We start from the raw sequence: 14354 nt of genomic DNA, 5'->3' as shown, positions 1-14354 counted from the left end.
ATATAGTTGGAATGCCTTAAAAGAAGAATATAAAGAATTGTGTACTTACGGACAATTTAAACGGGCTGTAAAAATATTGATATGTGATTAGTTGAGTGTATTTTTTTTGTTGTTATTGTATTTTTCTTCTCTGTTCTTTTTTATTGTTTTGTTGATTGTATACTTGGTAAACGTCTGTATCATTAATTTTTCTTTGACCCTTGAAAAAGGCCAATGGCCATAGGGTCGTATGATTAAATAAATTAAATAAAAAAAATAATTCTAGACGATAGTTTTTCGTATTTTGGTGTGAGTTTTATATTGATCTTTCTTGTTTCTTTGTCTGTTTCTTCGTACAATTCTCTGATATAAGGGAAACTGATGGATTTCATTTTTGAATCTTCGGCCAACTAAAATTATATATGTATAATTTTAATTGGCTGAAGAGGGGCATGTTACGCCTGAACCGTGTATTTTAAACACGTATCAACTGAACTAAATAAAGATGATAGAACGCCAAGTGTTTGAATTTATTACACTACATAGTGTTTAAGAATCAAATAATAATAATAATAAGCGCAGAGCCCAAACGGTTAGGAGTTGAAATCTGGTACACTGTTAGGGTACGTCAAGAGAACCTACACTAACAAGGAATTTTTCGAAATTCTCATTCGCGGGGGAGAAAGAAAGAAATAAGGCTTATACTAAAGAACTCAGCTTCTACTGTACTATTTTACATGCATTTTTTTAAAACTGCATTTTAGTAGGATATCACGTGGCGATGAAAGAAGTGTATTCCTGACAATGGAAGTAACAGTGGAAGTCTTAAGAGAAAGCTACATGCGTGATTTACAGGCGCCGATGCTGTTTTTAAATTTTGCGGGAAATCCAACATATTTTTAGACTCATCTGAAAATTCTGTAATTAGTATGGAAACGGGGACCTAATTCTTGTATTCTGTGAAAACGGGTAAGATTGGCTATAATGTAATAATCTTAATTTTCGCTATCGTTACCTTTTGCACGAGCGATGCCGGGCTTATCTGCTAGTTATTGAATAAATCAAAATATTTTATAATTGAAAAAATCTAGAAACAAAGTATAACTTTTCTAGCTGTTATAAGATTTTATTCAAAAAATAACTTTTACATTATTATTAATAATCGATGACATTGAGTATGGCAACATCTGTGACGAAGATTTACTGTGAAAAATTTTATAATACTAATTCGTATAAAATGCTAGTTTTTTTAACTTTTAGGATTGTGATGAGCTTCACAAAAAATTGTAAATGCTCATAAGAAATTAAATCGTCAATAAGTCAGATTCCGTTCTACATACAACACGTGACTCCTCTATTTCTTTATTATCTTCATTCTTCACCAAATTCTATTAGTTTAAATGCCCTTCATACAAAAGCTATCATGCTGAATGCTATTTCTTAATTGTTTATTCTATTCTGATATATTAAACGTAACAAATACCAATGCACGCAAAGGCATGCATATTCAAGGAAGTTTATTCCTTTTTAACAATTTTGATTTCGGTCGGTAAAATCATTGAAATTTGCAAACAATTGGAGAATCAACTTTGATATCATTCCAACATTTCCTTTTCTTATATATATACATAATAGTAGGGAATGTAAGACGATACGAGATTTTGACATTAAAATTATGTTTGTTTTTATTTTTTTTTAAATTAACAAAAGATATCGATAATTTTGTATGAAATTCTGTTCTTACTGTAATTAAATATTAAAGTATGTTTTATTTACGATGCAACAATAAATGAATGTCCAATGACTTTTCATTAGTGAATATTGCAGGACAAATGTGACAGTTGAATAGGCACGCAGATGATTGGTTAGAAGTTCTGTTCGAAACGGTTTGTTGTTCTGCACTTTCTGAACAGAAACTCTGAAGATATTGTTTTGATTTTTCACTTTCGTTTAACAGTTTGTCATTTTCTGTTTCTGAATCTATAATTTCTATTTCAGTTTTATCTTCAAATCTCGCTGAATCTCTTAAATTTATTGTCTCGATTTGTTTTGTTGAACATTCACCTTCAGATTCCTCAACAACAGTTTGGGAACTTTCAGATTTTTCTGTAATTTCCTATAGAATAAAATTTTTAGATGTTACAAAAATATCTTTCACAATTAAAAAAACTGTTTAGTATTAAAACCATTAAACCGATATTAAAATAAATTCTGGATCTACTGAAAGTTTGTCGTTTAGTTTATTAATAAACGAGCAAAAAATTATGGAAAACATTTAATTCCATTTAAAATCATTTAAAAGTAACAAATGCTTTACTTACAAAAACAGCATATTCTAAGATATGTTACCATAAAGAGAGCAAAAATCTTTTCTAAATTGAAAATAGGAGTGAGATAATTTCAATTTCTTTGTTATAAGTAATATATTTATTGTTGTAATAAGTGTAGCAAAGTTTTTTTTTGTGTCGTAGAATGTGTCACATAATAAAATGATCAGTTCAGTATTTTGTTTCGAAAATTATTAAGTAAATTTCAAGCAAAAACAAATGCAAAAAAGTAGTGTTTCAAACACAATGTCATACGTAAACTTTCTGAATTTAAAAATTATTGTATCAGAAAATGTTTTATCATATAAAATTAATTTCTTGCAATAAGGAAATTACTCCTTGTTTCGTCCAATACTTTTGAGTGCATGGTTTGTCTATCTTGTTTGTTAATGAGAAACAGTACACCAGAAGAAAAGCTCAAATTAAAACCATAAAAATTTTATAAATTTTCATGCTGTCAATCCTGTTTTGGATTTGTTTTTTCTGTGATAAAACTATTTATTGAAATATTCGAATTTTTAAAAATTTTATAAAGCATTAAACAGCTCAGGCTACAACTTTATGAATGACATTATGATTGTATGAGACCAGTCACATATTTCAGAAAAAATATATTAGTTCCACAACACTATCAAGAGGACCGTAGAATAATGTGAAATCTTAATAAGTCTAACATCGTGTGTCCATCCTTATTTCTAAGAAAAGTTTTTTAAAGCCCTTCTTTTCGTCTGCAAGACTAAAAGAAATGACATAACTTTTTATTTTTTACATACTTTTTCTGTAAAAACACTTTTTGTGGGGGGTTTTATTTCGCAGGAATTATTTCCCGGAAATTTTTTTGGATGTTAGATTCGCGTTTAAGCGAAAATAATTATTTCATTCAAAAAATGAATTTTTTGTGGATTTCTTAATTGCATTTGAATCGGAACATGGGTAGCAAAGGAGTTAAACAAATGTGTTTCTGGCCTCTACTACGTTGTAACATTGCCGTGCTGAGCTGAGTTGACCTGGAATGTCGAGCACCTTCCTAAGTCAAGCTGCTCCAGTGTGGATCTTTCTAAATTCATTTGAGTGTGAGATTACGAGGGCACAGGGGTAATTCCCTAATTGCCACTTACACGTCAAGTTTGTAAAACTTGCCCACTTTGTCGTTCGGATGGCTTTTATCGAGTGGCGAGGAAGGTGTGCAAGTCGGCAGGCGTCCTTTCAGAGAGGGAAAATAGGTTTAACAAAATAACAAAGCGTTTATTATACGGCTAACACTAAAATACAGGAGGCTACACAGAGTTAAATGCATATATCTATAGGTTATATAGGCAAGAGGCGATTAACATAAGATTACAAAGTCTATGATTGACAACTGCTTAGTCTATTCTATGACAGCTATGCCTACTTCCCTTACGAGAAAGGGTTGGCAGTCCACTGATAATTACCTCTAAAGTTAGAGGAGTCCTATAGGCGATGATGACAGTTTTTTATGAAAGCGTTGGGCGTTGTCAATGTCTTCTACCGTTGTCTTCTTTGGGAACTAGGTCGAGTTTGTTCCATGGAGGTGCGCCAGACGGGGAATCACTAAGACCGCTTATAACTTCCGTGTGCGAACTCTCGAGCTTCCGGTGGCTCGCTTTTATATCATTGTCGTGGGAAATCTAACACGCGATAGACTTTAGTTGACGATGAGGGTGCATTCTTGACAGCTATGTGTCAACTTTCCGACTGACTTGTTACTACAACCAGTGACCTCTGATCTAATTTCTCCCTCGCCATTTTTTCTAACGAAGACGTTTACATTTTGAAAACAATTGACATAAAATTTTTGATTTTAATAACCCCGTGAAAATGCGCGGGCTCACGTGAACATTGCAAAAAATACACATTTACTGCATGCAAAGTACTAAACTATACAATTTTAAAAATTGTATATCTGACCATCAGCAACATGAGGAATCGTGTATATTTCAGAAAGCTTTTGTGACATTAGTATTAGGATTGATAATATAAAGCACCACAACACGTAGGCAATCTGTCAAAGGAATTTGCATTCCGAATTACTTTCTATGAGAAACTGCTCTTTATTTCGGTTTTAAACATGTGAAAAATTGTCGTAAGGCTCAATGTGATGAGCGGTGAATGAAGTGCAAACCTGCAACTTCAACAAGTGTTCAGTAATTTTACCCATTAGGTCGCTGGTGGGCTATTTCGCTGTTAGTAGAGAAATTATAAGTCCACTCGCTTTTCTGTTTCCACAAAATTTTCTTACTTCAGATAACACGTCTGATTTTTTACATCTCAAATTACATACCAACTAGATTATTGTAACTACAAGCAACTGGTTTTAATATAAGAGAATAATAATCGTTTGGGTACAAATTAAAACACAGGAAAAAATCTATGATTACATACTGTACAATAATAAATAGATATAAGTATATAATTTCTCATAGTAAAGAAAGAACAAATAAAATATTACAATACGTACTTCAAAAAGAGAATGACTTTGAAGGTTGTGTCTGTCTAAATGATCTAATTCGATATATAGTTTATCGCATTGATTGCAGCTCACTAATTCCTTTGAACTTGCTATCTTCCGGAGTGTATGATGGTTGGCATTGATGTGCACTTTCAAGTTAGTTATTGTTGTATACTTTTTATCACAATAACCACAATGAAATGGCCTATATTTCGTAGGATGACTCATGATTTCAGTTACGTGTACTTTCTTAACCTAAAATCCAAATAAAAATTTCTCATTTATATAAATTTCGGCGTTATAAATGGTTTCGCTTTGTAACTTTACTGATTTTTTCGATCTAATAACAATTCGTTAATTATTTTATTGTTTCTTCACAAAGCATTGAAATTGATGTTATTGTTAACCAATTAATCAAGACTTATCAGATGATCATGCGGCTAAAGGTTCAATCTAATATTCTTAAAGATCTGGGATTGAATCCTCGCGAAGAAAGTCTCCAAGAAGTTTTAAAGGTGATCTGTCTCAAATATGTCTGGTTTCATTTCTTTTCAACCAGCTGCCGTCTTGTTAGCACGATAATCACGATGGTCCAACAATGGCATTTTCGCTGCTTACTAGTGTCAGAAAAAGTGAAAAATCAAATACTAAAACATTCAGTTTTGAATAATTATTCTAAATATTGGATTATAAATATAGGATACAAATAATAAATGCTGATTTATTCCTTATTGTAACTTAAATGTTTTGAAATTTCCAGTAGAGGTATTTAACTATTTCAATTTAAAGTAAATTAAGCTTTTACTAAATACAATGAAGTGATATGAAAATGAAGTGCTGCACATATGAAGAAAACACAGATCACTGCACGAGCCAGCTAGCTGAAGAGGCGTGAATCCACAACCACTGTTAATACAGGGTGGGATAAAAGGTCACTTAACACCCTTGCTACAAAATATAAAATGTTCTCAAAATTAATTCGTTCATGTCTGGAACATATTAGACCAAGTAGGAAACAGATTGATGTGTGTTACACACATAGCCGCCATAAAGATGGCGGTCGTATTAAATGCAACTCCGAAACTGTAAATGGAAAACAGGTCATGCCACATATCATTACGGGTCAGAATTTCACAAGGAATTGGTTGCTGAACGATGTTATTGACCTACCTGGAACGGTTAAAAAATTATGCACGTTACATGATGTGCTCAACTTACATTCTTTGNTGTTTGTTTATATTTTTTTTTAAATTAACAAAAGATATCGATAATTTTGTATGAAATTCTGTTCTTACTGTAATTAAATATTAAAGTATGTTTTATTTACGATGCAACAATAAATGAATGTCCAATGACTTTTCATTAGTGAATATTGCAGGACAAATGTGACAGTTGAATAGGCACGCAGATGATTGGTTAGAAGTTCTGTTCGAAACGGTTTGTTGTTCTGCACTTTCTGAACAGAAACTCTGAAGATATTGTTTTGATTTTTCACTTTCGTTTAACAGTTTGTCATTTTCTGTTTCTGAATCTATAATTTCTATTTCAGTTTTATCTTCAAATCTCGCTGAATCTCTTAAATTTATTGTCTCGATTTGTTTTGTTGAACATTCACCTTCAGATTCCTCAACAACAGTTTGGGAACTTTCAGATTTTTCTGTAATTTCCTATAGAATAAAATTTTTAGATGTTACAAAAATATCTTTCACAATTAAAAAAACTGTTTAGTATTAAAACCATTAAACCGATATTAAAATAAATTCTGGATCTACTGAAAGTTTGTCGTTTAGTTTATTAATAAACGAGCAAAAAATTATGGAAAACATTTAATTCCATTTAAAATCATTTAAAAGTAACAAATGCTTTACTTACAAAAACAGCATATTCTAAGATATGTTACCATAAAGAGAGCAAAAATCTTTTCTAAATTGAAAATAGGAGTGAGATAATTTCAATTTCTTTGTTATAAGTAATATATTTATTGTTGTAATAAGTGTAGCAAAGTTTTTTTTTGTGTCGTAGAATGTGTCACATAATAAAATGATCAGTTCAGTATTTTGTTTCGAAAATTATTAAGTAAATTTCAAGCAAAAACAAATGCAAAAAAGTAGTGTTTCAAACACAATGTCACACGTAAACTTTCTGAATTTAAAAATTATTGTATCAGAAAATGTTTTATCATATAAAATTAATTTCTTGCAATAAGGAAATTACTCCTTGTTTCGTCCAATGCTTTTGAGTGCATGGTTTGTCTATCTTGTTTGTTAATGAGAAACAGTACACCAGAAGAAAAGCTCAAATTAAAACCATAAAAATTTTATAAATTTTCATGCTGTCAATCCTGTTTTGGATTTGTTTTTTCTGTGATAAAACTATTTATTGAAATATTCGAATTTTTAAAAATTTTATAAAGCATTAAACAGCTCAGGCTACAACTTTATGAATAAAGAAGTTAGATTATAATTGATCATAAAAAATTATGAAAAGATTATAAAAAACTAAAAAATTATTTTAAAAATTTATAAAAAGCTTTAAAGAATTTTTAATTTTTACATTTTTACCTATGTTTACATTTTTCAAATTCCTTTCATAGTAATGTAACCCAATTTTCAGTTATTTTTATGCTTCAATTTTTACTTATACAGTTTTTACTTTTAATGATTTCTACACTTTCTTTAAATTTTTCGTTGTATGTTTTTGTTCCTGTATGTAAAATTTTTATGTTATTTTGGTCTATATTGCAGTCATTTAATGTGCAGTCATCATGGAATGCGGAGTTCATTCTGTGATATCTCAGATCTGAAGCATGTTGTTTAAGTCTCACTTTTAATTTTTGTTTCGTTTCTCCTATGTACAACTTGGTATCATTACATGTACACGGGATCTTGTATACTATTTAATACAATTTTTATTTGTTTTTGCGGTTCTTTCCTTTTCTTCGTTGGTTGTTTGGCTTTAATTTTGGTTTTTTTGGCTTTAATTTTGGCTTTAATTTTGTTTTTTTTGTCCGCTTGGTGTCCTTGATGCATGGCTAACCGTCGTTCCTTCTCATGTTGTGTCTGCAATTTAAAAATTTTGGATAATGATTTACTNCGATAGTTTTTCGTATTTTGGTGTGAGTTTTATATTGATCTTTCTTGTTTCTTTGTCTGTTTCTTCGTACAATTCTCTGATATAAGGGAAACTGATGGATTTCATTTTTGAATCTTCGGCCAACTAAAATTATATATGTATAATTTTAATTGGCTGAAGAAGGGCATGTTACGTCTGAACCGTGTATTTTAAACACGTATTAACTGAACTAAATAAAGATGATAGAACGCCAAGTGTTTGAATTTATTACACTACATAGTGTTTTAAGAATCAAATAATAACAATAAGCGCAGAACCCAAACGGTTAGGAGTTGAAATCTGGTACACTGTTAGGGTACGTCAAGAGAACCTACACTAACAAGGAATTTTTCGAAATTCCCATTCGCGGGGGAGAAAGGAAGAAATAAGGCTTATACTAAAGAACTCAGCTTCTACTGTACTATTTTACATGCATTTTTTTTTAAAACTGCATTTTAGTAGGGTATCACGTGGCGATGAAAGAAGTGTATTCCTGACAATGGAAGCGTTAAGTAACAGTGGAAGTCTTAAGAGAAAGCTACATGCGTGATTTACAGGCGCCGATGCTGTTTTTAAATTTTGCGGGAAATCCAACATATATTTAGACTCATCTGAAAATTCTGTAATTAGTATGGAAACGGGGACCTAATTCTTGTATTCTGTGAAAACGGGTAAGATTGCCTATAATGTAATAATCTTAATCTTCGCTATCGTTACTTTTTGCACGAGCGATGCCGGGCTTATCTGCTAGTTATTGAATAAATCAAAATATTTTATAATTGAAAAAATCTAGAAACAAAGTATAACTTTTCTAGCTGTTATAAGATTTTATTCAAAAAATAACTTTTATATTATTATTAATAATCAATGACATTGAGTATAGCAACATCCGTGACGAAGATTTACTGTGAAAAATTTTATAATACTAATTCGTATAAAATGCTAGTTTTTTTAACTTTTAGGATTGTGATGAGCTTCACAAAAAATTGTAAATGCTCATAAGAAATTAAATCGTCAATAAGTCAGATTCCGTTCTACATACAACACGTGACTCCTCTATTTCTTTATTATCTTCATTCTTCACCAAATTCTATTAGTTTAAATGCCCTTCATACAAAAGCTATCATGCTGAATGCTATTTCTTAATTGTTTATTCTATTCTGATATATTAAACGTAACAAATACCAATGCACGCAAAGGCATGCATATTCAAGGAAGTTTATTCCTTTTTAACAATTTTGATTTCGGTCGGTAAAATCATTGAAATTTGCAAACAATTGGAGAATCAACTTTGATATCATTCCAACATTTCCTTTTCTTATATATATACATAATAGTAGGGAATGTAAGACGATACGAGATTTTGACATTAAAATTATGTTTGTTTTTATTTTTTTTTAAATTAACAAAAGATATCGATAATTTTGTATGAAATTCTGTTCTTACTGTAATTAAATATTAAAGTATGTTTTATTTACGATGCAACAATAAATGAATGTCCAATGACTTTTCATTAGTGAATATTGCAGGACAAATGTGACAGTTGAATAGGCACGCAGATGATTGGTTAGAAGTTCTGTTCGAAACGGTTTGTTGTTCTGCACTTTCTGAACAGAAACTCTGAAGATATTGTTTTGATTTTTCACTTTCGTTTAACAGTTTGTCATTTTCTGTTTCTGAATCTATAATTTCTATTTCAGTTTTATCTTCAAATCTCGCTGAATCTCTTAAATTTATTGTCTCGATTTGTTTTGTTGAACATTCACCTTCAGATTCCTCAACAACAGTTTGGGAACTTTCAGATTTTTCTGTAATTTCCTATAGAATAAAATTTTTAGATGTTACAAAAATATCTTTCACAATTAAAAAAACTGTTTAGTATTAAAACCATTAAACCGATATTAAAATAAATTCTGGATCTACTGAAAGTTTGTCGTTTAGTTTATTAATAAACGAGCAAAAAATTATGGAAAACATTTAATTCCATTTAAAATCATTTAAAAGTAACAAATGCTTTACTTACAAAAACAGCATATTCTAAGATATGTTACCATAAAGAGAGCAAAAATCTTTTCTAAATTGAAAATAGGAGTGAGATAATTTCAATTTCTTTGTTATAAGTAATATATTTATTGTTGTAATAAGTGTAGCAAAGTTTTTTTTTGTGTCGTAGAATGTGTCACATAATAAAATGATCAGTTCAGTATTTTGTTTCGAAAATTATTAAGTAAATTTCAAGCAAAAACAAATGCAAAAAAGTAGTGTTTCAAACACAATGTCATACGTAAACTTTCTGAATTTAAAAATTATTGTATCAGAAAATGTTTTATCATATAAAATTAATTTCTTGCAATAAGGAAATTACTCCTTGTTTCGTCCAATACTTTTGAGTGCATGGTTTGTCTATCTTGTTTGTTAATGAGAAACAGTACACCAGAAGAAAAGCTCAAATTAAAACCATAAAAATTTTATAAATTTTCATGCTGTCAATCCTGTTTTGGATTTGTTTTTTCTGTGATAAAACTATTTATTGAAATATTCGAATTTTTAAAAATTTTATAAAGCATTAAACAGCTCAGGCTACAACTTTATGAATGACATTATGATTGTATGAGACCAGTCACATATTTCAGAAAAAATATATTAGTTCCACAACACTATCAAGAGGACCGTAGAATAATGTGAAATCTTAATAAGTCTAACATCGTGTGTCCATCCTTATTTCTAAGAAAAGTTTTTTAAAGCCCTTCTTTTCGTCTGCAAGACTAAAAGAAATGACATAACTTTTTATTTTTTACATACTTTTTCTGTAAAAACACTTTTTGTGGGGGGTTTTATTTCGCAGGAATTATTTCCCGGAAATTTTTTTGGATGTTAGATTCGCGTTTAAGCGAAAATAATTATTTCATTCAAAAAATGAATTTTTTGTGGATTTCTTAATTGCATTTGAATCGGAACATGGGTAGCAAAGGAGTTAAACAAATGTGTTTCTGGCCTCTACTACGTTGTAACATTGCCGTGCTGAGCTGAGTTGACCTGGAATGTCGAGCACCTTCCTAAGTCAAGCTGCTCCAGTGTGGATCTTTCTAAATTCATTTGAGTGTGAGATTACGAGGGCACAGGGGTAATTCCCTAATTGCCACTTACACGTCAAGTTTGTAAAACTTGCCCACTTTGTCGTTCGGATGGCTTTTATCGAGTGGCGAGGAAGGTGTGCAAGTCGGCAGGCGTCCTTTCAGAGAGGGAAAATAGGTTTAACAAAATAACAAAGCGTTTATTATACGGCTAACACTAAAATACAGGAGGCTACACAGAGTTAAATGCATATATCTATAGGTTATATAGGCAAGAGGCGATTAACATAAGATTACAAAGTCTATGATTGACAACTGCTTAGTCTATTCTATGACAGCTATGCCTACTTCCCTTACGAGAAAGGGTTGGCAGTCCACTGATAATTACCTCTAAAGTTAGAGGAGTCCTATAGGCGATGATGACAGTTTTTTATGAAAGCGTTGGGCGTTGTCAATGTCTTCTACCGTTGTCTTCTTTGGGAACTAGGTCGAGTTTGTTCCATGGAGGTGCGCCAGACGGGGAATCACTAAGACCGCTTATAACTTCCGTGTGCGAACTCTCGAGCTTCCGGTGGCTCGCTTTTATATCATTGTCGTGGGAAATCTAACACGCGATAGACTTTAGTTGACGATGAGGGTGCATTCTTGACAGCTATGTGTCAACTTTCCGACTGACTTGTTACTACAACCAGTGACCTCTGATCTAATTTCTCCCTCGCCATTTTTTCTAACGAAGACGTTTACATTTTGAAAACAATTGACATAAAATTTTTGATTTTAATAACCCCGTGAAAATGCGCGGGCTCACGTGAACATTGCAAAAAATACACATTTACTGCATGCAAAGTACTAAACTATACAATTTTAAAAATTGTATATCTGACCATCAGCAACATGAGGAATCGTGTATATTTCAGAAAGCTTTTGTGACATTAGTATTAGGATTGATAATATAAAGCACCACAACACGTAGGCAATCTGTCAAAGGAATTTGCATTCCGAATTACTTTCTATGAGAAACTGCTCTTTATTTCGGTTTTAAACATGTGAAAAATTGTCGTAAGGCTCAATGTGATGAGCGGTGAATGAAGTGCAAACCTGCAACTTCAACAAGTGTTCAGTAATTTTACCCATTAGGTCGCTGGTGGGCTATTTCGCTGTTAGTAGAGAAATTATAAGTCCACTCGCTTTTCTGTTTCCACAAAATTTTCTTACTTCAGATAACACGTCTGATTTTTTACATCTCAAATTACATACCAACTAGATTATTGTAACTACAAGCAACTGGTTTTAATATAAGAGAATAATAATCGTTTGGGTACAAATTAAAACACAGGAAAAAATCTATGATTACATACTGTACAATAATAAATAGATATAAGTATATAATTTCTCATAGTAAAGAAAGAACAAATAAAATATTACAATACGTACTTCAAAAAGAGAATGACTTTGAAGGTTGTGTCTGTCTAAATGATCTAATTCGATATATAGTTTATCGCATTGATTGCAGCTCACTAATTCCTTTGAACTTGCTATCTTCCGGAGTGTATGATGGTTGGCATTGATGTGCACTTTCAAGTTAGTTATTGTTGTATACTTTTTATCACAATAACCACAATGAAATGGCCTATATTTCGTAGGATGACTCATGATTTCAGTTACGTGTACTTTCTTAACCTAAAATCCAAATAAAAATTTCTCATTTATATAAATTTCGGCGTTATAAATGGTTTCGCTTTGTAACTTTACTGATTTTTTCGATCTAATAACAATTCGTTAATTATTTTATTGTTTCTTCACAAAGCATTGAAATTGATGTTATTGTTAACCAATTAATCAAGACTTATCAGATGATCATGCGGCTAAAGGTTCAATCTAATATTCTTAAAGATCTGGGATTGAATCCTCGCGAAGAAAGTCTCCAAGAAGTTTTAAAGGTGATCTGTCTCAAATATGTCTGGTTTCATTTCTTTTCAACCAGCTGCCGTCTTGTTAGCACGATAATCACGATGGTCCAACAATGGCATTTTCGCTGCTTACTAGTGTCAGAAAAAGTGAAAAATCAAATACTAAAACATTCAGTTTTGAATAATTATTCTAAATATTGGATTATAAATATAGGATACAAATAATAAATGCTGATTTATTCCTTATTGTAACTTAAATGTTTTGAAATTTCCAGTAGAGGTATTTAACTATTTCAATTTAAAGTAAATTAAGCTTTTACTAAATACAATGAAGTGATATGAAAATGAAGTGCTGCACATATGAAGAAAACACAGATCACTGCACGAGCCAGCTAGCTGAAGAGGCGTGAATCCACAACCACTGTTAATACAGGGTGGGATAAAAGGTCACTTAACACCCTTGCTACAAAATATAAAATGTTCTCAAAATTAATTCGTTCATGTCTGGAACATATTAGACCAAGTAGGAAACAGATTGATGTGTGTTACACACATAGCCGCCATAAAGATGGCGGTCGTATTAAATGCAACTCCGAAACTGTAAATGGAAAACAGGTCATGCCACATATCATTACGGGTCAGAATTTCACAAGGAATTGGTTGCTGAACGATGTTATTGACCTACCTGGAACGGTTAAAAAATTATGCACGTTACATGATGTGCTCAACTTACATTCTTTGAGTACATCCTATGCTCTATAGCAGGAGTATGAAGTAAATTTTCCCCACCCTGTAGTTTTAGATACTTAGCCTAACTTAGCGCTAAATGTGCGATTTTCATTTAAGTGTTAAACTGAAAACTTCGTTTTCAACAAAAAGAATATAAATACTAATTCTCTTGAAATTTCTACTAATACTATTTTGAAACTAAACGACCGAATATTATTTAAACAAAACATTTTAAACATTTTAAAAAACTTTAAATAAAATAATTCTATTGTAATATCACTTTCATTTATTTACAGTTTTGTAGAAATTTTATTTTAATTTTACACTTATAACAGCTTATAACTTTTAAAACTTTACAGAAATGTAACGAGAAGACATTTACTTTTCTGAAATACGTTTTTATTATTGTGAAGCACTACAATAAACAGTTTTATAAATGCAATTATGTGAAAGACTCTTCATTGCATTTATAAAATATATTTTGAAGTTTGCGCAAATATTAAGATTTTAATATGGTGTCAAATCCTTATACAGTAGAGCGTCGTTTATCCGAATCAAATGGGAACAAGGGTTATTCAAATAACTTATTTTTCGGATAACCGATTATGTACGAAAAAATACATTAACCTATCCCGTTTTGAAATTTTTTTCTGTTGCATGTCGCTTCGTGTTGAATTTTCGTCGATGTTAAGCCTAACGTAAACTTTTTATAATAATAATCGTGGCCATTGTATCGTTAAAAATTATTTCTTTA

General features: G+C 31.0%; 3 protein-coding genes across 3 annotated transcripts; all 3 read right to left on the bottom strand.

The window, feature by feature from the left end:
- Positions 1 to 1178: 1178 nt before the first annotated feature.
- Positions 1179 to 5587, bottom strand: LOC111615290 (PR domain zinc finger protein 16-like). Its single transcript, XM_023356709.1, has 2 exons — positions 4786 to 5587; positions 1179 to 2095 (listed from the first exon to the last, which is right to left on the bottom strand). Exons 1-2 carry the CDS (start codon positions 5002 to 5004, stop codon positions 1748 to 1750), a joined length of 567 nt encoding a protein of 188 aa, XP_023212477.1. The 5' UTR covers positions 5005 to 5587; the 3' UTR covers positions 1179 to 1747.
- A 447-nt stretch (positions 5588 to 6034) lies between these two features.
- LOC111615283 lies at positions 6035 to 6718 on the bottom strand. The gene is made up of 2 exons (XM_023356702.1): positions 6677 to 6718; positions 6035 to 6443 (listed from the first exon to the last, which is right to left on the bottom strand). The coding sequence occupies exons 1-2, from the start codon at positions 6677 to 6679 to the stop codon at positions 6096 to 6098; spliced, it is 351 nt and encodes a 116-aa protein (XP_023212470.1). The 5' UTR covers positions 6680 to 6718; the 3' UTR covers positions 6035 to 6095.
- A 2080-nt stretch (positions 6719 to 8798) lies between these two features.
- On the bottom strand, positions 8799 to 13197 carry LOC111615291 (PR domain zinc finger protein 16-like). Its single transcript, XM_023356711.1, has 2 exons — positions 12396 to 13197; positions 8799 to 9705 (listed from the first exon to the last, which is right to left on the bottom strand). The coding sequence occupies exons 1-2, from the start codon at positions 12612 to 12614 to the stop codon at positions 9358 to 9360; spliced, it is 567 nt and encodes a 188-aa protein (XP_023212479.1). The 5' UTR covers positions 12615 to 13197; the 3' UTR covers positions 8799 to 9357.
- Positions 13198 to 14354: the final 1157 nt, after the last annotated feature.

This window comes from Centruroides sculpturatus, unplaced genomic scaffold (genome assembly GCF_000671375.1).
Source record: "Centruroides sculpturatus isolate CEXI.00-Female unplaced genomic scaffold, Cexi_2.0 scaffold1435, whole genome shotgun sequence".
In the NCBI taxonomy this organism is placed as follows: Eukaryota; Metazoa; Arthropoda; class Arachnida; order Scorpiones; family Buthidae; genus Centruroides; species Centruroides sculpturatus.
Note: the sequence above shows the minus strand (reverse complement) of the source record. Positions and strands in the feature narration are given on the sequence as shown.